General features: G+C 61.4%; 1 protein-coding gene and 1 long non-coding RNA gene across 5 annotated transcripts in view; one reads left to right on the forward strand and one right to left on the reverse strand.

Annotated features, from left to right (window-relative positions):
- On the reverse strand, positions 1-14,123 carry LOC128826417 (uncharacterized). Its single transcript, XR_008442845.1, has 3 exons — positions 13,909-14,123; positions 13,394-13,549; positions 1-285 (listed from the first exon to the last, which is right to left on the reverse strand). It is a non-coding gene; the product is annotated as an uncharacterized LOC128826417 (long non-coding RNA).
- The window catches only part of HIF3A (hypoxia inducible factor 3 subunit alpha), a 21,959-nt gene continuing 8,197 nt past the window's right edge, over positions 6,172-19,933 (forward strand). The window contains exons 1-8 of one of the 4 annotated variants that reach the window (XM_054009668.1): positions 6,172-6,251; positions 15,595-15,788; positions 16,229-16,365; positions 16,717-16,801; positions 17,168-17,277; positions 17,949-18,160; positions 18,660-18,766; positions 19,339-19,486. In XM_054009668.1, coding sequence (XP_053865643.1) covers positions 6,223-6,251; positions 15,595-15,788; positions 16,229-16,365; positions 16,717-16,801; positions 17,168-17,277; positions 17,949-18,160; positions 18,660-18,766; positions 19,339-19,486 — 1,022 coding nt within the window. In that variant the 5' untranslated portion in view covers positions 6,172-6,222. Of the gene's footprint in view, positions 6,252-7,742; positions 7,948-8,788; positions 8,907-14,267; positions 14,341-15,594; positions 15,789-16,228; positions 16,366-16,716; positions 16,802-17,167; positions 17,278-17,948; positions 18,161-18,659; positions 18,767-19,338; positions 19,487-19,933 lie in introns of those variants that run through there. The other 3 variants (XM_054009667.1, XM_054009670.1, XM_054009669.1) reach the window with 3 other exon arrangements.

The raw sequence follows: 19,933 nt of genomic DNA on the forward strand, positions 1-19,933 counted from the left end.
ATTTAAAAACCAGAACGATTTAAAGTGACCATGGCAAACATTAAATAGATTACAAACTGGCTATCCGACAGGTCTCGGAATGTAACGGTACGAGGAAGATCAACATCGAGCGGGTCTGTCTCTGTCTTTGCAGAGGACACAGAAATTGGGAGAGTGGTAAATAAGGAAGAGGACGATCTGGATCGCTGGGGAAGCCGGGCACAAGCAACCACGTAAACGGGCACCTCTAGGAACAGAGAATGTCGGCTGCACTTACAGGCCGGGACCGTCTCCTGGGAAGCGACTCTGAAAAAGATTTGGTGGGGGAGGGAGGCGGCTAGTCAGCTAAGCATGAGCTCCCACTGCCACTCTGTGGCCACAAGGGCTAATGCCATCCTGGGATGTTGTAATCAGATTAGCTGCCACCCTGCGTGCCCCCCCGCCCCCATGGCAGGGTTGCCCCAGCCCTGCGCTTTCGTCTCCTTTTTCCAGGCCCTTTGGCAGAGACTTGCCCCCTCACTTGGCTCATCCCATCACAACCCCCTTCTCGGGGTCTGGGTTGATTCAGAGAAATTAACGTCAGAAGTAAAACTCAAAGCCCCCCGCCCCCTCCATCTCCCCAGGGCAGGTCTCTTAGACGTCTTTTGAGCTGTTTTTTATGAGGTGACCCGCTCTGGGGTTGGGCTTGCGGTTGCCCTGTTTGGTGCCGACACCCTTGCAGACGTCCCAGAATCAGCTCCCCCATCGGGGCTCCCTTATATCAAGAATTGGCTGGTTAAGAGCCCAAACCTGTCCCTGGGCCAAGTGCCTCTAGTTGGCTCCTGTAGGACTCCTGAACCAGGGTTCAAGACTCCTGCAGGCGGCTCCCTCGCTCCTTTGCTCTCTCACCGATGTATAAACGGGGAGCAGGAGCAGAGAGGTGATTTTTTCTCTGTATTTGGCCCGGCTGGGATCCTGTGTCCAGTTCTGGTGGCCACAATTCAAGAAGGATGTTGATCAATTGGGGAGGGGTCAGAGAAGAGCCACGAGAATGATTAAAGGATTGGAAAACCAGCCTTGTAGCGAGAGACTCAAGGAGCTCAGTCTAATTAGCCTAGCAAAGAGAAGGTGAAGGGGTGACTTGATCCCCGTCTATCAGTACACACACGAGGAACATTCAGTTTCGCAGAGACAGGTGTCACATGATCCAGTGGCTGGAAGTTGAAGCTAGACAAAATCAGGCAGGAAATAAGGCGTACGTATTTAACGGTGAGAGTCATTACCCATTAGAACAAGTTACACAGGGTTGTAGTGGATTCTCCATCACTGACATTGTTTAAATCAAGATGGGATGTTTTCATAAGAACATAAGAACGGCCATACTAGGTCAGACCAATGGTCCATCTAGCCCGGTGTCCTGTCTTCTGACAATGGCTGGTGCCAGCTGCTTCAGGGGGAATCAGCAGAAGAGGGCAATTACTGAGTGATCCATCCCGTTGTCCAGTCCCTGCTTCTGGCAGTCAGAGGTTTAGGGACACCCAGAGCATGGGGTTGTGTCCCTGACCATCTTGGCTAACAGCCACTGATGGACCTATTCATCTTCACAACATCCCCTGGCAAGGAGTTCCACAGGTTGACTGTGCGTTGGGTGAAGAAATATTTCCTTATGTTTGCTTTAAACCAGCTGCCTCATTGGGTGACCCCTGGTTCTTGTGTTATGTAAAGGGGTAAATAACACTTCCCACTTTCACTTTCTCCACACCAGTCATGATTTTATAGACCTCTATCATATCCCCCTTAGTCATCTCTTTCCAAAACTGAAGAGTGCCGGTCTTTTTAATCTTTCCTCATACAGAAGCTGTTCGATACCACTCGTCATTTTTGTTGCCCTTCTCTGTACCTTTGCCAATTCTAATATATCTTTTTTGAGATGGGGTGACCAGAACTCCGGTTAGTATTCAAGATGTGAGTGTGCATGATTTATATAGTGGCATTATGATATTTACTGTCTTATTATCTATCCCTTTCCTAATGGTTCCTAACATTGTGTTCGTTTATTTGATTTTGTTGACTGCCGCTGCGTATCGAGAAGATGTTTTCAGAGAACTGTCCATGATGACGCCAAGATCTTTTTTGAGTGGTAACAGCTAATTTAGACCCCCTCATTTTATATGTAGGGTTGGGATTATGGTTTCCAATGTGCATCACTTTGCATTGATCAACAGTGAATTTCATCTGCCATTTTGTTGCCCAGTCACCCAGTTTTGTGAGCTCCCTTTGTAACTCTTCGCAGTCTGCCTAGGACTTAACTCTCTTGAGTAATTTTGTATCATTTACCAACTTTGCCACCTCACTGTTTACCCCCTTTTCCACATCATTTCTGAATATGTTGACCAGCCCTGGTCCCCCCTTGGGGAACCCACTATTTACCTCTCTCCGCTGTGAAAACTGACCATTCATTCCTACCTTTTGTTTCCCATCTTTTAATCAGTTACTGATCCAGGAGAGGCCCTTCCCTCTTATCCCATGATTGCTTGCTTTGCTTAAGAGCCTTTGGTGAGGGACCTTGTCAAAAGTTTCTGAAAGTCCAAGTACAGTATATCCACTGGGTCACCTTTGCCCTCATGCGTGCCGACTCCCTCAAAGCATTCTAATAGATGGGTGATGTATGATTTTCCTTTACAAAACAGTCTTACCTAAGTGATCTGCTCTAGGGATTACGTTGGGGCAGGTCTCTGGCCTGGGCTATCTGGCAGGTCAGACTAGATGACCACACTGGTCCTGCTGGCCTTGGAATCTATGAGCCCTTTTGATTTAGGGGAAAATCAGGGAAGGGGGCAAAAGAGGGCCCCCCGGGGCCCCACCCTCTGGTAGCAGAGGTAGCAGCTTTGGCTCTGCAACTGTGTCGCCATCAACACCTTCCCGTACAACAATCCGACCCCTCAGCGCTGCTCTCCCTCCCAATGGAGCTTAACAATGTGGACATGCTGAAAGACAAAAGAAGGGAAAATGGGAGGGAATGGGGGGCACAGAGAGCCCCTGGCAGGGGGAGGGGGAAGGCACACAGAGCCCCTGGCAGGTGGGAGGAGGAATGGGAGGCACACAGAGCCCCTGGCTAGGGGAAATGGGGGGCACACAGAGCCCCTGGCAGGGGGGAGGAGGAATGGGGGGCACACAGAGCCCCTGGCAGGGGGGAGGAGGAATGGGGGGCACACAGAGCCCCTGGCAGGGGGAGCGGAAATGGGGGGCACACAGAGCCCCTGGCAGGGGGAGGGGGAATGAGGGGGGCTCTGTGTGCGGGTGGGCTGACTCTTTAGCTCAAGCAGAGCAGCTTGTGCTGTCAGCGCTGGAGGCACCGGTTCGATCCCCGGGACTGGGGTGAAGGCCTGGGGCCCCTCTCGCATAGACCCAGCTGGAGAGATGAGCTTTAAGGGCTTTGCAGACAGCTTGGCCGCTCCAGCAAAGACCCCACCCCTCCGGGCCGGACTCCCCCCACCCTGAAGTCGGGGTCTGGTTCTCTAGTCTCAGGATGTGCCCGTCTCCTGCTGGTCAGGCCCTGCTCTGGAGCAAAGGCCGGTAGCTGCTGCAGGGCCGGCATGAGCCAGCCCCGAGTCCTCGGGCAGGGGGAGGAGGGGAAATGCCCTGGCCCCCTGCCCCACTCTGGGGTCCCCCAGAAAAGAGGGGGAGCAGTGTGGACATGCTGCTGGTGTGCACCTGGGGTGCTTGCCTCACCCCGGTATCTCCAGGAGGACGATGGCTCAACCCCCCTTCCAGTCCCTGGCAGCTCGGTCCACTCCCTGCTCAATGGGGGCTTCTTTCGACCACCCCCTTCCCTCAGAGTAAAGGGGTGTGTGGCAATGCGGCGCTGCCCCCTGCTGGGCACAGCGGGATGATCGGTCTCCCAGTTAATGCCCTAGTCATAGGAGTAGGACTGGGTCCCTCGAGGACCTGAACAGCCACAGGAGGGGGGAGGCCTCAGAGAGGGAAACTGAGGCACGAGACAGGGAAGTGGCTTATCCTAAAGTCATCCAGCGAGTTAGTGGCTTAGGTGTCCACGGCTCTGTGCCTTGGTCCTACTGCCCTCTGTGAGCTGGAGAGAGAACACAGGAGTCCTGACTCCCAGCCCCACCCTGCTCTCATCACTAGATCCCAAAATCGTCTTTAATGGGGCCAAGATTTCACCCTCTGTGTCACTTTCCCAATGCAACTCCACTAGGCCACGCACAGAGCTGACGCTGCGAACTGGGGGGCGGCGGATTCCTGGGGGTTCCGGGTGCAACCCAGAGAGTTTGGTAGCTGCAGCGCTCTGTGACTTAGCACCTGCCTGGCTCAGCATCCGGTGCTGCCGCTGACTTGGGAGATACAGGCTCCATCCCTTCCCCGTCATGAGCCTCATAGCCCCCCTGGCTGTGACTGACTCATGGGGGGGGGGTATTCCCAGCTGCAAGCGGGCTGGGAGCCAGGACTCCTGGGTTCTATCCCCTGCTCTGGGAGGGGAGTTTGGCTCTCGTGTCCACATGCAATGACGAGAGGGGAACAGAATTAGACCCCAGCTCCATCCCTGTCCCCACTGCAGGGCCGCGCCATGCACCATGTGTGCACACGTCATGGGAACATGGTTACAACATGTGTCGGTCTCCTCTGCGTTGCATGATTCAACCATGTTGGGGATGACACACACTTGTCATGGTGCTCTGGTTTTCGGGTTCCCGTGTGTTAGCTTGGGGGACACGGCCCTGACACCTCTCTGTCTCGTGGGTAGGACGACACTGAAGTGCATGGGGACCGTGTCAGGGGCCACGTGCCCACACATACTTCCAGGGATGTGGTTAGCCTCGGCTGTGCGGATCACATTTTAAAGGGGGATTTTGCTTGACCCAGCTCCCCCGACCCAGAAAGGATTCTACGGTAGCCAGGAACTTCCTGGGTCAATCTGCTCTCAATTGACACTGGTGTAACTCCAGAGTGATCCCCACTAGAGTCACTCCAGATTTACGCCTGGGTCACCGCGAGCAGGATCAGGCTCCAGCTCCACTGATGTTAATAGGATCACAGTGTATTTCCCAATCGGGTCAGAACTGGTTCTGAATTGCCAGTCTGGATTGACACCAGGAAACAGATCAGGATTCAGCCCTAAACCTACTGCAGTGAGGCCAGATGGTGTAGCTCATGAGATCCAAATTGGGCCATGACTCCCTCCTCTTTGCTGAAGTCACTCCAGATTTAACTCAATGTAACGGATCAGAATCTGGTTCTGACTGTTTGGGGCCCCGATCTTGGCTGGTCCCATGACACTGCTAGAATAAACATGATTAATAATAATAACGAAGGGTTGTCTACCCGGGGAGCTAATCCAGAACCACTGTGTGTGTACAATCTTGTTCCTGCCTTGTTCTGGTTTAGCATAATTGACTTTGGAAGTGGATTCAGATAAACCAGAAAAGGGCACCCCTAATCTGGAATAAGAGCATCCACATATGGAGTTATTCAGGAATAGCTATTCCCCTTTAAATTCACACCCTACCTTAATCCGAATTAACTTTTAAGTGTAGACAAACCCTGCAGCCAGGGGAGGACTCCAGATTGGGAGAGCTGAGATCAGAGTCTGGCCTGACCCTGTTGCAGTCAGGGGGTAATTCCGGATTGACCCCCGGGGTGAGCTGAGATCAGAATCTGACCCTGTTAAACCCCATTGCAGTCAGGGGGTAACTCCAGATTGAGTTCCCCCAGTTTCCCAGGGGAGCTGAGATCAGAATTTGGCCCTGACTCCCCTTTGTAGTTGGGGGTGACTCTGGATTAACCAGGGGTGGGGAGGGGGCCGAGATCAGAATCTGGCCCTGCCCCCATTGCAGTTGGGGGGTGACTCCGGATTGACTCCAGGAGAGCTGAGAGCAGGATCTGGCCCTGCCCCCATTGCAGTCGGGGGTCACTCCGGATTGGCCCGGGGCCGATTCGTGGCCCGCAGCTCCCGGCGGCGGCCGCGGAGGGGCTCTCGTGGCCAGCCATCTGCCAGCAGCGGGGGGGAGCGGGTGGCCCCGGAGTGACACCCCCGCCGCCCAATCCCCTCGCGCAGCAGCACAAAGGCCCTGCGAGTGTGCAAGGGCTGCATGGCGGGGAGGGGGCCCCGAGCTGGGGGGGGGGGAGGGGGAGCCAATGGCACGGCTGGGGGAGGGGCGGCGGAGGGGGTGTAGCTTGCAGGGGAGTGGGTTTCGCTGGAGTTGGTGGGGGAGGACGGAGCAGTGCAAAGGGACGCGCCGCGGAGCCATGGAGAGCAGCAGCCTCCAGTGTGCAAGGTACCGGGGGGCGGCGCGGGGGGGGGGGGGCACCCGCTGCCCAGGCACGCCGGGGTTAACCCATGAGACGCCTGCGGCGGGGCGATCTGGGGGCCCGGGGCCTAGTGGGGGGGGGCACGGGCTGCAGCCGGCTCGATGCAGCCCCTGCCCCCCCCCCCCCAGGCCGGGGGGCTTGGGAACTGCCGAGTCAGCAAGATCCCAAGCAGGGGCATATTTAGTATGGGGCACGGGGGGGCAGGCCCCCCCCTGGATTTTTCATAGGTCTCTATGTCCCCCCCCCCCAGGAATTTGTCTGAAATGACCCCCCGCTTTGCAGTGTCCCCCTCCCGCCCCCCTCCCCAGTTTTGCTTGGAGTGGGGCAGTAGTCACAAGCGCCCCCTTCCCCGGCTTGCATTGAGTTCTCTGGCTGCTTTCGGGGAGGGGGGGGGGAAGGTTGTGGGGGGGGGCGAGTCTTTGCAGACATGGTCGATTGCGGGTGGGGGAGGGGCGATGACTTGATAATGCCAAAGTTTGGCTCCTTGTGACGTCAGCGGGTGAATTTCCCCCGGGGGAGTGTATGTGGAGGGGAGGGGTTTCGGGGGGTTATAGTTGTTTGTGTGTGTGTGGGGGGGGGCGACAGGGATGCACCCAGCTACAGCTGTGCCAGGGCTGGTTTGCTAATATGGGGGGGGGGGGGGGAATGGGCTGGAAGACCCCCCCCCCCATCTCATCTCCAGGGCTAAGCTCACCAGTTTCTGTAGCCAGGGCATGAGGAGGGAGTGGGTGTGAACAGATTTCTCCCCCCCCCCCCCCCCATACACACTCTCCTTCATTGCAATCTTGCCCTGAGCGTCTCCCTGAGCTGCCCCCACTGGAGTAATGGGGATTTGGGGTGCTGTGCGTGGAGGGGTGGGGGGGGGAAGAGACATGCAGCCCGCTCCGCCCTCCCCGAGAACCATGGGGACAGGTGTCTGATCACAGCAGGGACCTCTCTGGTGCCAGGCGGGGGCTGGGTCTAGACAGGCTTGTGCGGAACCTGGGGGGCTGAATTTTGCTAGTTTTTTAAACCCTGCTGGTTTCCAGGCAGCGCCCTGTGGGTTGGGGCTGAAATGTACCTGAGCTGTGCTTGACATCCGAGTCCGATTCCTTCATAGACGGGGGAGTTTGGACCCAGATCAGAACTTTCCCTAGAGCTGGGGGGGGGTGGTGGTGGTGGTGGTGGGGGAAGCTGGTGCTGGAAGGCGTTAGGTGGGGAGTTTGGCCTTGAATGGACACTCCCTTGAGCAAAGGTGCGGCTCACTTCCCTGAGGTTGATCCCAGCCAGGCAATGGCTCTGGGAGCTTTACTGTCCCCGGGTTCTTGCACCCCGCCCATCACCGTCCCGTCCGAGTACTTGGATCAGAACCGCCGGGGGTGGGGCGGGTGGGTTGGGTCTCGGGGGCCGGGTGTCTGGTTTCCTCTCTGTTATAGGAACGGGGCCGGAGGGTGTGAGGTTGGTGTGAGGATCGGAGCTTTCCCTGGATCTCTGGTGCGGGGATCGCGTCCCGGGACTGTCTCCGCTGCTTACGGAGATGAGAGCGGGTCTGGGGCTCGAGTGGGGGGCGGCCAGCCCCGAAGTTTGCCTTCCAGCCGCCCCGCCGTTTAACGAGCAAAGTTATCCAAGGGCGGCTGTCGGGCCGGAGGTGCTGGGCTGTGCTGGGAGCGGGCTGAGTGCCAGGTGGGTGTGTCAGGCTGTTGTTTCTTTGGGATCGGAGGCCGCCGTCAAAGTTTTTCCTGGCCCGTTGGGGTAAAGGGGGCCATGATGCCAATGGAGCAGGGCCGGTCTACACCAGCTGGGGGTCTGGCTCCTGCTGGTGGCTCTGTAACCCTTGCCAGTGTACGGGGCACACAAGAAACCCCTGACCCGCCTGGTGCGGGGGATGACTGTAGCTGCAGCAGAAATCCAGAAGCCCTGTGTGCCGATCTCCTCCGTGCTGCCCCCTCTTGGCCGGGGTGGGGATCGCTGCCTCCCCAGCCCCTCGCCGGTCCCTGCAGCCTGCGGGCCTGCGACAGAGATTTCCCAGCCCTGGGACTGAAGGTCGGGGTGGCCCGCTTTGCCCAAGCTGCACTTGGGTATCCCACCCCCTGCTCCTGCGGCTGGCACACTGGTCTGCCCCCAGGATGCTCCTCCGTCTTCTCCCCCCCCCCCGCCGTATGGTTGGCACAGGGGGCGCTCCTTGCCCGCAGTGCTCTCCTGGGTCGCTGTGGCACTCCCAGAACTGGGCATGTATCCCTGGGGCATGGCTCCCTCCTCCCCTCGAGGGTGCCCCCGCCTGGCACCAAGCCTGGTCCAACCCAGGCAGCTGGTTCTCTCACTCCTGGGTTCCTCCCCAGCGTAACGCGGCCGTCCGGCTGCCCGCGGGTGCTTCATGGGGGGGGGGGTGCAGGGGGAGCGCGCCACGTGTGTGTGTGTGTACATCACATGTTCCAGCCCGGTGCCAAGCCGTGACGTGGGGGGGGGGGGGGGGGAGGAGCTGCGCCCTCTGGTGCCATACGGAGCAGCCAAGTCCTGCTGATCGGGGCGGCGCTGATCCGAGGCTGGTGGCGGAGGTTGGCGGGAGGTGCTGGCATTCGGGGCCGGCGGGGCGACTCGGTGGGATGTTGGCATGGCAGCCAGGCGGAAGCGGCACCTGTGGGGTGAGTCAGCACCCCTCGCGTATCTCACCAGCATCTTCCTTCCTTCTCCTCCCTCCTGTCTTCCTTTTCCCACCCATCCTCTGCCTTTTCTCCTCTGTCCTCTCTGTCTCATTCACGCGCTCTCTCCTGTCCCCGCTACCCCACTCACGGCCCTCTGGAGGCCCCCAGGGTCGCTGTTTAGCTGCGTCCCACCCTGGCGTCGGCGGGCATCTTTCTGTCACCTGAGCTGGGCTTGTGCTGCTGTCCCGGCTGGACTGAAGCAGGTGGCGTTCTCTGAGCCCAGCTCGGTCGGGGGGTGGCTGGGAGGGAGCAGGGCACGATCCGGCGGGAAGCTGGGAGCCGCGTAGCAAGGATGATCAAGAAGCAAGTTCAGAGGGGTGATCTCCCGCTGCCCCCGGCACACATCTGGGCTGCTGCGGACTGAGCTACGGGCACCGTGCGTGAGGTCCTGCTCCCCTCACCTATTGCTGTTCCCAATTCCAGCCTGAGAAGCCATCCAGATGGCGTGTCACTCGAGAGGCACCTTATTCTTCTGGGCCTTTTCTCTGCTTGGCAGCGTAGGTGGGTGAGTGAAGTCTAGTGGTTAGAGCAGGGGGAACTGGGTGTCAGGATTCCTGGGTTCTCTCCCCAGCTCTGGGAGGGGAGTGGGGTCTAGTGGTTAGAGCAGGGGGGATCTGGGTTCTATTCCCGACTCTGGGACTTTGGGCCAGTTCCCATCCCCTGTCTGTGCCGCTGTTCCCACCTCTGCAGAACCTCCGGCTTCCTAGCGGAAAGGTTAATGGGATCGTGTTGCTGTGGGTGCGCAGGCCTCTGTCTGTGGGAGTGACCAGCAGGGGGCAGGATTGGGGGTGGAGGTATTGCCTCTCGGACCAGCTGCTCAGCTTGCAGGTGTCTGCTTCTGTCCTTAAAATAGAAGAGGAAATTGCAGGGAGTCGCCCCAGCATGGGCTGGTGTCCATCTGCCGGGGTGTGTGTGTATCTTGTTCATCCAGCTCTTTGTGACCCTCTGATGGAAGGTGCTTTTCCTGATTCAGTGTCATCTTACAGCTGGGGAATCAGAAGTGGGAGGGAACACCCCCGAGATCACCCAGTGAGGGATAGAACCCCTGAGTCCTGACTCCCAGCCTCCTCTACTCTAACCACTAGACCCTACTCTCTTATCTGGGGATAGAGCCCAGGAGTCCAGCCTCCTAGCCCTGTATTTATCGTCAAGGCCATCTCTACAGTCCTGAGCCCAGAGAGCTGGAGATCTGGGTGTAACGGGCACTAAGACGTGCCCATGGTTGTTTTGGGTCCCTTTTCCGCATGAATCCCCGAGTCCTGTCCTCTCTTGACCCCCTCTCTGATCCCACAGCTGGAGGGTGGGCGACGTTTCCATGAACTGACGCCTCCAACTTCCAGCATGGCGCCCGGGGCTTGGCATCCAAGCCAGCCGGCCGGGCACAGCTCCCAGCTGGATCTGGGGGCAGGGAGTTCGGTGGGGGCCAGTGAGGTTGGCAGGTGGGAGCAACGGAGGAAGGTGGGGAGGTCACTTGTGGGTGGGGCGCTGGGTCAGCAGCCCGGATTCCTGCTTCCCTTGCTGCCCTGCCCAGTTCTGTCCCTGGAGCCCAGCAGGGGTGCGGGGGAAGCCAATTTGTCTCCCCTCCCCCCACTTCTGTCCCATGTCTGAGCCCAGCCCCCCTCCACACCCTGTCCTCTATGTCCCACACCGGGTCCCCTCCCCCTGCTCAACGTGTGCCCCATAACCCAGCAGGGAGGAGGTGTGGGGGCTCCCTCCAGCTCAGCAAAGGGGCATGAGCCCCCCCCCCCCATCCCCGGACGGGCAAACTCCCTCGCCCTGTCTGGTCCCTGCCCCCAAATCCCCCTGTCGCTGCCTTCGCCCACCCTCCTCCTTGGAGCGGGGCCGTGGTTCAGGGAGAGCTGGCGGGGGAGGGCAAAGGGGGGCTCGGGCCCAGCCGTGACGCCCTACTGCAGCACCCTGTTCCTGGCCAAAATTAGCCGGGCCCTGGGAGCAGCAGACAGGAAAAGGCCTGGCCTGGCCGCTGCCTCCCCCTCCCCTCGCCCGGCTCACGTAGGCCCAGCCCGGAGAGGGGCCTCTGGGCCGCCTGCCAAGGGCAGTGGGGGGGGGGGGCAAGCGGGGGCTAGCACTCCTCCAGCCCCCCCTCCCGCATCGGTGCTCTCTGGATGGCCGGAGCCCTGCCCCTCCAGGGAAGGGGTTAACGACCCCCCCGGAGTACGACCCCCCCCCCCACTCAGGCAACCCCCCCCCCCCTTCTCAGGATTAGCTCAGCTCTGCCCAGCCACATTTCCCTAGCGGAGGGCTTCCCATGGGTCCAGGGCACCCCCCGACTTTGGGGGGAGCTGTGACATGGGCGGGGCTTGCCCGAGGTCACAGAGCGGAAAGAACCCCGGAGTCCTGACTCCCAGCCCCCTCCCTGCTGTAACCACTAGATCTCACTCCCGCCTTATCTGCGATCGAGGTGGGGCAGCCCTGCGCTGAACAGTGAATGTCTGGGTGGCAAATTCCAAGTTGAGTTGCTTTTACATGAAAACAACAGCTAGAGAGCCAGCGCTGGGGAGGGGAAAGGAAAAGGTATCCAGGGGGCCGTGAGCTGGGTTTGGGATCCAGAAGGCGCCGACTCTGGTTCTGTTCAGGATGCGGCTCAGTTCTGGTTCTAGTTTGGCTTTGATCTGGTTTTGATCTGGATCTGTTTCTGGGTCTGGTTTGGCTCCGATCTTGTTTTGAGCTGGGTCTGGTTCTGTCCCGGCTCAGTTCGTTCATTCCCACGCAGTGTTCTTGGCTCCTTCGGCTGGGCCGTGGAATCGTGCCGAGGAAAGGTTGTGTTGCCTGCCAGTGTTGGCCGGCCGTCCCTCCCGCTCCCGGCAGCGCCAGGATGCAGCAATGTGGCCCGTGGCCATCCAGGCCCGTGCTGTTGGCTCGGCACCCGTGCACGGGCTGGGCTGGGCGTGGCACGGGATCGGATGGGAAACCCAGGACAGATGCTCTGTCGGCTGTGTGACGTGGGATTGGTCATTCAGTAGGGGGTGCTCTCCCAATGCAGCCAGTGCAGTGCTAGGGGGCGCTGTGCTGCAGGGAGTGGGGAGGGAGCTCGGTAGGGGGGCGCTTTCCCCTCACAGTCAGTGCCGGCCTCAGTGCCCCAGCACGGTCTCTTCCTCTCCTGAGCACGTTGTTGCGAAGTTACAGCTGCCAAGCCCCAGCCCAGAACTGGCTGCATTTCAGTGTTGGGTGAGGGATCCCTGTACCAACCAATCCTTAAAACGCTGTGTGTACCACTGCACAGTTGTGTGTCATAAGTCCCGTACTGCTCCCAGCTGATAGGGATTCTCCATTCTCATTTGGAGCAGGGGAAAAGGGTCTGTCCCTTGCTGTGGCTGCAGTTGATGTGCCCTTTGCCAGGGCGGGCGGGGGCTTCTTCCTCCCCCTCCCACTGGCTCTCTCACTACCTAGGGCACCACCTCCCTCCTTCCACCCGTGCCGGTGTGGGGGGGGGGGGTCTCCCCACCCTTCCCTGCTGCCCCCAACCCTTTTTGGTGCAGGGGAGGGGGCTGGGCAGGTGCGGAGGGCGATTGAGGGCAGGGAAGGGGGTGGTACCAGTCCCTTGCTGGATGAGGGGGGCAGTGGGGCTTCACGCACCTTAGCCCTTGGGAGGCCTCAGGTACAGGGCCCCCTCCCCCCCCCCCACTGCACTGCACCCCCTCAGGTGGGGCAGCGGGGACAGAACATTCCCAGCCCTGAGGGGCCGGGAGCTTCAGACTTTTTGCCCGCTCAGGGGTAGATTGGGGAGGGGGGAAGGTGAAAGGGGGTCCTGGAGACCCCCACTCCCAGGCATTTCTAAGAGGCCAGGGGACCCCTGCCCAGGGGTATATTGTGTGGAGGGGAGGTGGGCTAGGGAATAGGCTGGAGGGGCCGATCCCACCCCAGGGGGTGGCGGTAGACTGTAAGGGGAGGGGAGGATGTTGCCCCGGCCGGGGGGTGATCCTGCCTGGGAGGGTGGGGCTGGTTGGAAGGGACCTGCTGGGGTTGGAGGGAGGGTTGGTTAGCAGAGTGGCTGGGCTGGAGGCTGACAGCTCCCCCCCCTCCCCCCAGCCCTTCCCGCTGCTCCAGGCAGCCAGGCCTGGCACCCAGCCCGGTGTGCAGAACATGGTGTCCTGGACAGGCTGCCAAGTGCACGTGCGGACACGGCGCGCGGGGGGGGGGGGGGGGGGAGTGGACTAGAGGGGAGGGGAGGGGAGCTCTCCTATGGGGGATGGGGAACTGTGATTTAGGGAGTCTGTGCTGTGGGGGGGGAGGGAGGAGGCGTGATTTGAGGGGGTCTGTGCTGTGGGGGGGAGGGAGGCATGATTTTGAGATCTGGGTGCCCTCGGGGGCAGGTGTGCTCTTATTGGGAGTGAAGGACCTATGGAGGGAGGCGTGGGGCCGAGGTGCTGTATTTCATGGGCAGATGGTGGAGAAGTGGGTTAACTCACCCAAGGAAGATTCCCACACTGGGTGCCGGGCAGGGCACTGCTCTGGGGAAGCTCACCGCTCCGGGTCCCACACTGGGTGCCAAGCAGGGCACTGCTCCGGGGAAGCTCACCACTCCAGCCCATGCTGAGAAGCAAAGGTGCTAGCTGAGCCCTGGCCTGCAGTGAGGGTGTGAAATCAAGGGGTGCACACGTTTGGGGGGGGTGGGGGGTGTCCTGGCCTCTGAGCTGTCTGTTCCCTGGGGCTGGGCCACCTGCTGTCACGTGCTTGGTGAGGTAACTCACAGCTGTCCGAATATAACGTGGAGCAGGGGAGGGAATGCTCCCTCCCCCACACAAGCTTCACCTGGGGCAGGTGTCGGGGCACTGCTGTGAGGAAACTCTCAGCCACACATCTCAATCCCCCCCTCCTCCCTTGCACACACTTGCTCTGGGACAGGCAGCAGGGCACGGCTGTGAGGAAGCTCGCAGCCACGCCTTCCTCCCCACCCCCTCTCCTGCAACACGCCCCGCAGTACCTGTCGGACAGAGAACTCTGCAACTCGGGGCATGAGTGAGTGGCTCCCCCCGATGGCACTGGAGCATCCCCAGCTGGGGGCTAGCTTTTGCCCCCCGCCTCCGGTGCCAGGTTCCCATCTCCGCCCACAGCTGGCCCCGAGCCCCACTCCCGCGGTACGTCGCTGGCGGCTAAGACGTGGATACCTCTGGCAAAGCCCCACGTTCTCCCCGGGCGCCCGGCTCCCAGGGTGGGGTGGGAAGTGGGCAAAGGGCCAAGGACAGAGGCAGAACAGGCTGTTCTCTCACGGCTGAGGGGGAGGGGGCGGGCTCGGCAGCTGGGCCCGGCGGATGGTGGGAGGGTCCGGCTGGAGGAGGGCGAGCCAGGCTGGAGGGGGTGCCAGGCTGGAGTTGCGCCTGTGACGCTGGGGGCGCAGAGACGGGGGATGGTTTGGGTAGGAGCCGGGGAGTGGGGGGGGGTGGTACTGGGATATTGGGGTGGGCAGCAGGTACCATGATATTTGGGAATATGGGGTGGGGAGCGGGCATAGGGCACTGAGATATTGGGGGGGGTGCTGGGGTGGGGAGTGGGAAGGGGGCAATGGGATATTGGGGGGGTGCTGGGGTTGGGAGCGAGCAGAGGGCACTGCAATATCGGGGCGCAGGAGTGAGGAGTGGACAGGGCTGTGAGATATTGGGGGTACAGGGGTGGGGAGTGGGCAGGGGGCAAATTGGGCGGTGCTGGGTTGAGGAGTGGGAAGGGGGTGGTGGGATATTGGGGGTACAGAGGTGGGGAGTGGGCAGGGGGCACTGGGATATTGGGGGGTGCTGGGGTGGGGAGCGGGCAGGGGGCACTGGGATATTGTATGTGTGAGGGGGTGGGGGGGAATGGTCCTAGTCTCTTTCCTATGCATAGTTGGCTTAGACTCCCCTCTCCTCATCACACACTGTCCCCCTCTCCTCGAGGTTCCCCCACATCTCCTTTTGCCCCCTCCCCCGGTCCCCACCCCTAATATTAACGGTCTGTTGGGACCCCATGCGGGACCTGGCTCTGAGCAATCCTGCAGCTGCTGGGGGGTGGTGTGTGTTGGGGGTTTTCTGGTTGCGGGGGGCTCTGGGGGGTGTCCCTGTGCAGGGGGCTGCCCTGGCCCCCTGCTCTGTCCCCCTTCCCCCACAGGGATATCCCGAGGGGCCCTGGGAGAACCTGGTGAACGGGGCTTGGGGTGACCCTGTTTGGCTGAGTACAATCAGGGGAGGCCATGTCTGGCGTGGGTGGGTCGGGGGCTAGTGGGGTCAGACCATGGAGCCTTCCTGCCCCTCCCAAAATCAAACCAGTCAGCAATACAGCTGGAAATAGAACCCAGGAGTCCTGCGCCCAGCCCTCTGCTCTAACCACTAGACTCCCCTCCCCTCCCAGAGCTGGGGATAGAACCCAGGAGTTCTGGCTGCTAGCCCCTCTGCTCTAACCACTGGACCCCACTCCCCTCCCAGAGCCAGGGAGAGAGTCCAGGAGTCCTGGTGCTCAGCCCCCTGCTTTAACCACTAGACCCCACTCCCCTCCCAGAGCCGGGGATAGAACTCAGGTGTCAGGCTTCGCTCTGGGGCCTGGTCTGTGTGTGCCAGAGGGGGGAACGAGCGTCCCCCCGGAGCAGGTGTCCTGACCTGGCGCTGTGTCTCGTCCGTGTCTCCCCCCCCCCCCCCCCCGGCAGCCGGTCTACGACAGAGCTCCGCAAAGAGAAGTCGCGGGACGCGGCGCGATGCCGGCGGAGCAAGGAGACGGAAGTGTTCTACCAGCTGGCCCACACCCTGCCCTTCGCCCGGGGGGTCAGCGCCCACCTGGACAAGGCCTCCATCATGCGCCTCACCATCAGCTACCTCCGGATGCACAAACTCATCACCTCGGGTGAGGCCCCCTCCCCACCTTTGGGTGCCAGGACATTCCCGGCTCCCCGCCGGCGCTCGGACGGGGGCGAGGGGCGGCACCAGCTCTGCCTGCTCCCAGCAGCCGGGTGGGCCCAATGGGATGGCAGGCTTTCAGGGCGCTGGTGGGGTTGGGGTCAGGAAGGAGATCTGGTCCCCTCTGGGCATCGTTGGGGAGACTCGGCTGGCGCGGAGGCATCCGGGATTGACCATTGCTGGAGGGGCCCATGGGTTTGAGCTGGTGGGGGGGAAGTGAGAGAGATACCAGGCTGGATGGGCCCCTGATGGAGGGCACCAGGGGTCTCTTATCACTGGGGGAGGGTTGTGGGGCAGACTGGAACCTGCCCCTCCCCCCGTTAGAGCCCTGCCCCCCCTGCCCTGGGGCAGGGGGTCCGCCCTGACCCCTGTGCTTGTGGCCGGCAGAGGAGTGGCGTGGGCAGCCGGAGCAGGTGGACGCCTGTTACCTGAAGGCGCTGGACGGTTTTGTCATGGTGCTGACGGAGGAGGGCGACATGGCGTACCTGTCGGAGAATGTCAGCAAGCACCTGGGGCTGACCCAGGTGAGTGTGTGTGTGTGTGGGGGGGGGGGTACCCCCCCTGCCGGCAGGGAGCAGGGCTGGGGGCTCCATCCCCGGCCCCACTCTGGGATCCCCTCCGCGGTCACCACTGGGAATGGGAAAGGAGTGTGTGTGTGTGTGTGTGTGGGGGGGGGGGGGGTTGCTCTGCGGGGGGGAGTGTTAATCCATCAGCTGGTCGCCCTGCTCGGGTAGGCAGGGACCAGGGGCCTGAGGGGGAGGCACTGAGTGTGTAGCCGGGATGGGGTGGGGGTGGGGGGCGCAGGTCTGGCATAGGGTGACCCCCCCCCCCCAAACACTGGCTGTGATTTTCCCCTCCCCCCCCCCCCCCCCCAGCTGGAGCTGATTGGACACAGCATCTTCGATTTCATCCACCCCTGTGACCAGGAGGAGCTGCAGGATGTGCTGAGCCCCCGGCAGGGTGAGTGCCCCCCCAGGCTTCCCCCCTCCCTTCAGGAGTCCCCCCCCCCCAGGTTGAGTGCTCCCCTCAGCCCCCTGCGCAAGGTGAGTGTCCCCATGTCAGTGACCTCCCCCCATTATCCCATACGCACCCTGTCCAATCAGCCCCCCCCATCCTGGAGCCCCAGTCACCAAGATCTGACTTCTCACCCCCACTGCCACACGCAGCCCCTGTAACCGCCCCCACACTCACCCCACTCTTGTGATTACCCTCCCCCCAATCCCACAGCCTCCACTGCTCCTCCCTGCCCCCCAATCGCCCCCCCCATGGGCACCAGCCTCCCCTCCTGCCACCACCTGACGCTGCCCTGCCCTCTCCCTGCCGCAGGCTTCTCTAAGAAGAAGGAGGTGAAGACCGAGCGCAGCTTCTCCCTGCGCATGAAGAGCACACTGACCAGCAGGGGGCGCACTGTCAACCTCAAGTCGGCCACCTGGAAGGTGAGGGGTGCGGGGGAGGTGGCTGGAACCGGGAGGGGTCTAGAACAGCTGCAGGAGGGGGGAGATGGAACTGGGTTCTGGAGCAGTCCCCATAGAATTCTGCTCTAGAATGGGAGTGGAAGGGTTGCTATGGAAACAGTATCGGAGTGGCCGTGAAAACCGGGTTCTAGGGCAGTACCAGGGTGTTACGGAAATGGGGTTCTAGAACAAGGTGGCATGGATATGTGGTTCTGGGCCAGTGGTCGGTCACTATGGAAACAGGGTTCCAGAACAACTGTAGGTAGGTTGCTGTAGAAATGGGGTTCTAGAGCCGCACTAGGGTGAGATGAGAATGGGGGCTGAGGAGGTTGGCCTGGATACAGGCTTCTGGAACATTGGGGGATGGGCCACTATGGAAACAGGGTTCTGGAACAGCTGCGGGTGGGCAGGTGGGTTGCCATGGAAACGGTTTTAGAAGAGAAACCGGGATTGCTATGACAACAGGGTTCTAGAGCAGCAGCGGAGGAGTTGCTGGGGAACGATGGTTTTGGAACAGTGGTGGGCGGGTTCCCATGGAGACGGGATTCTAGACCCCCTCCAGCGTGGTGTCCCAAGGCGGAGCCTTGTGAGAGCTGTGGGTGGAGTCTGGAGCAAGAGGGCTCTGATTGGTCACCCCTCCCCCCACCCCCCAGGTGCTGCATTGTGCCGGCCACATGCGGTCCTACACGCCTGCGCGGGAGGGCCTGGAGGAGGCGGAGGGGGCGTATGCGGAGCCCCCCCTGCGCTGCCTGGTGCTGATCTGCGAGGCCATCCCCCACCCCGCCAACATCGAGACCCCCCTGGACAGCAGCACTTTCCTCAGCCAGCACAGCATGGACATGAAATTCACCTACTGTGATGAGAGGTGAGGGGGCGTGGCCGCTGGGGGCCCCGCCCCCACCACTTCCCCTGCCCCACCCCCACGAGGGCACAGTTCCGCCCCTGAGCCACCCCCACTGCTTCCCCCTCCCCCACCTTGCTGTCCTGGGGGGAGGGGGTTCTACCCTGGGGTCCCCTCTCTTCACCCCATGCTGCTCTTTGGCGCTCCCAAGGGTCCCCTCTGCTCCTCTCTGTCCGTCCTCTCCCCCACAGGGCCCCCTCCTTTCTCCTCCTCGCAGCCCCCCACTCCGAGTTCCCCTTCCCCCAGTACTCTGATGCTGCAATGGCTCTGGGGGTGACGGCTGTTCCAGGGTACTGGGGCACCACCCCTGTGTTGGGGGAACCCCTGGCGTGACGTTGTGGGCGGGGGATTACTCAGAGCTGCGTGGGATCCAGCCAGGGTGGCGGGAGGGGGTTGATACGAGAGCGGGGGAGGAGTGTCTCCCTGACTGGACTCCTCCCTGCCCCCCCGGTCTCCCGGGTAGGATTGCAGAGGTGGCGGGGTACACGCCCGACGAGCTGCTGGGCTGCTCCATCTACGAGTACATCCACGCCCTGGACTCCGACGCCGTCAGCAAGAGCGTCCACACCCGTAAGTGACTCCCAGCCTCCCCCTCCCCTGCAGTGGAAGAGAGAGCCCCGAATCCCCCTGCTCGAAAAGTCCCCCTCCCCCGCTGCAGCTAAAGGAGACTCCCCATTAGCGATGAGCAGTACTGGGGCTATGACGCATGGCGGAGCAGTTCCCATTGCATCCAGCAGGGGGCGAAAGTGCACCTCCTAGCCAGTGCGTTGCAGTATATGGGAGAAGGTGTGCCAGATCCGACCAGTGGCCCTCTAGCTTGGGGCACACCCCCAGCAGTCAGACCACGGCCCATCCAGCCTGGTATCCCCCGCCCAGTCAGTGCGAGAGCCTCCTTCCCTACAGCCCCCGCCTCTCGCCATCCATCTGACCATGCCGTCTCTCTCAGTCCGTCTGTCCATCCTCTCTCTCTTTTTCTGTGTTCGTCCTGTCCCGCCTGTACTCTCCGTCTCTCCTGTCCCGTCTCTTCCGTCCCGTCCCATCCTGTCTCATCCCTTTTCTCTCTGTCCCGTCTCTCTCTCCGTCTGTGTCTCTGTCCAGTCTCTCCCCGCGGGCGGCTCTGACCCCTCCGCTCCTCCCCGCAGTGCTGAGCAAAGGGCAGGCAGTGACGGGCCAGTACCGTTTCCTGGCCAAGAGCGGGGGCTACCTGTGGGCCCAGACCCAGGCCACCGTTATCTCCAACAGCAAGAACTCCCAGCCCGAGAGCGTCGTCTGCGTCCACTTCGTCCTCAGGTGGGAGGGGCCGGGATGTCGGGGAGGAGGAGGGGTCCGTCTGTTGGGTGGGGTTGTGTCCCGGGGCCCCCCAGAGACGTGCAGCAGCTCAGAGGAGAGCAGGGTCATGGCCCACCCAGCACCTAGCCACTCTTGCTCTGTGTGGCCCCCGCTGGCTTGGCCCAGGGTCTGGGGGGAGGGACTGACCCTGGGATGGAGGGGCTCGGGGGCTGACCCCAGGGACCAGCTGGGCTCAGCTCAGCTGGGGAGGTTGATTCAGGAACCAGCTCGGGAGTGGGGGGGCACTCGACTCAGCTGGGATGGGGGTGACCCTGACCCCGCTCTGTCCGTATCCCCTGGTTGTGCTGGTAGGAGCTGAGCTGTAACAAACCTGCGGTTACCAGGGGCTTCCTGGCCATCCTGTGGCTGGTGCTTTGTAGCCACTCGGCCTCCCCCAGACAGAACCCA

This window comes from Malaclemys terrapin, chromosome 20 (genome assembly GCF_027887155.1).
Source record: "Malaclemys terrapin pileata isolate rMalTer1 chromosome 20, rMalTer1.hap1, whole genome shotgun sequence".
In the NCBI taxonomy this organism is placed as follows: Eukaryota; Metazoa; Chordata; order Testudines; family Emydidae; genus Malaclemys; species Malaclemys terrapin.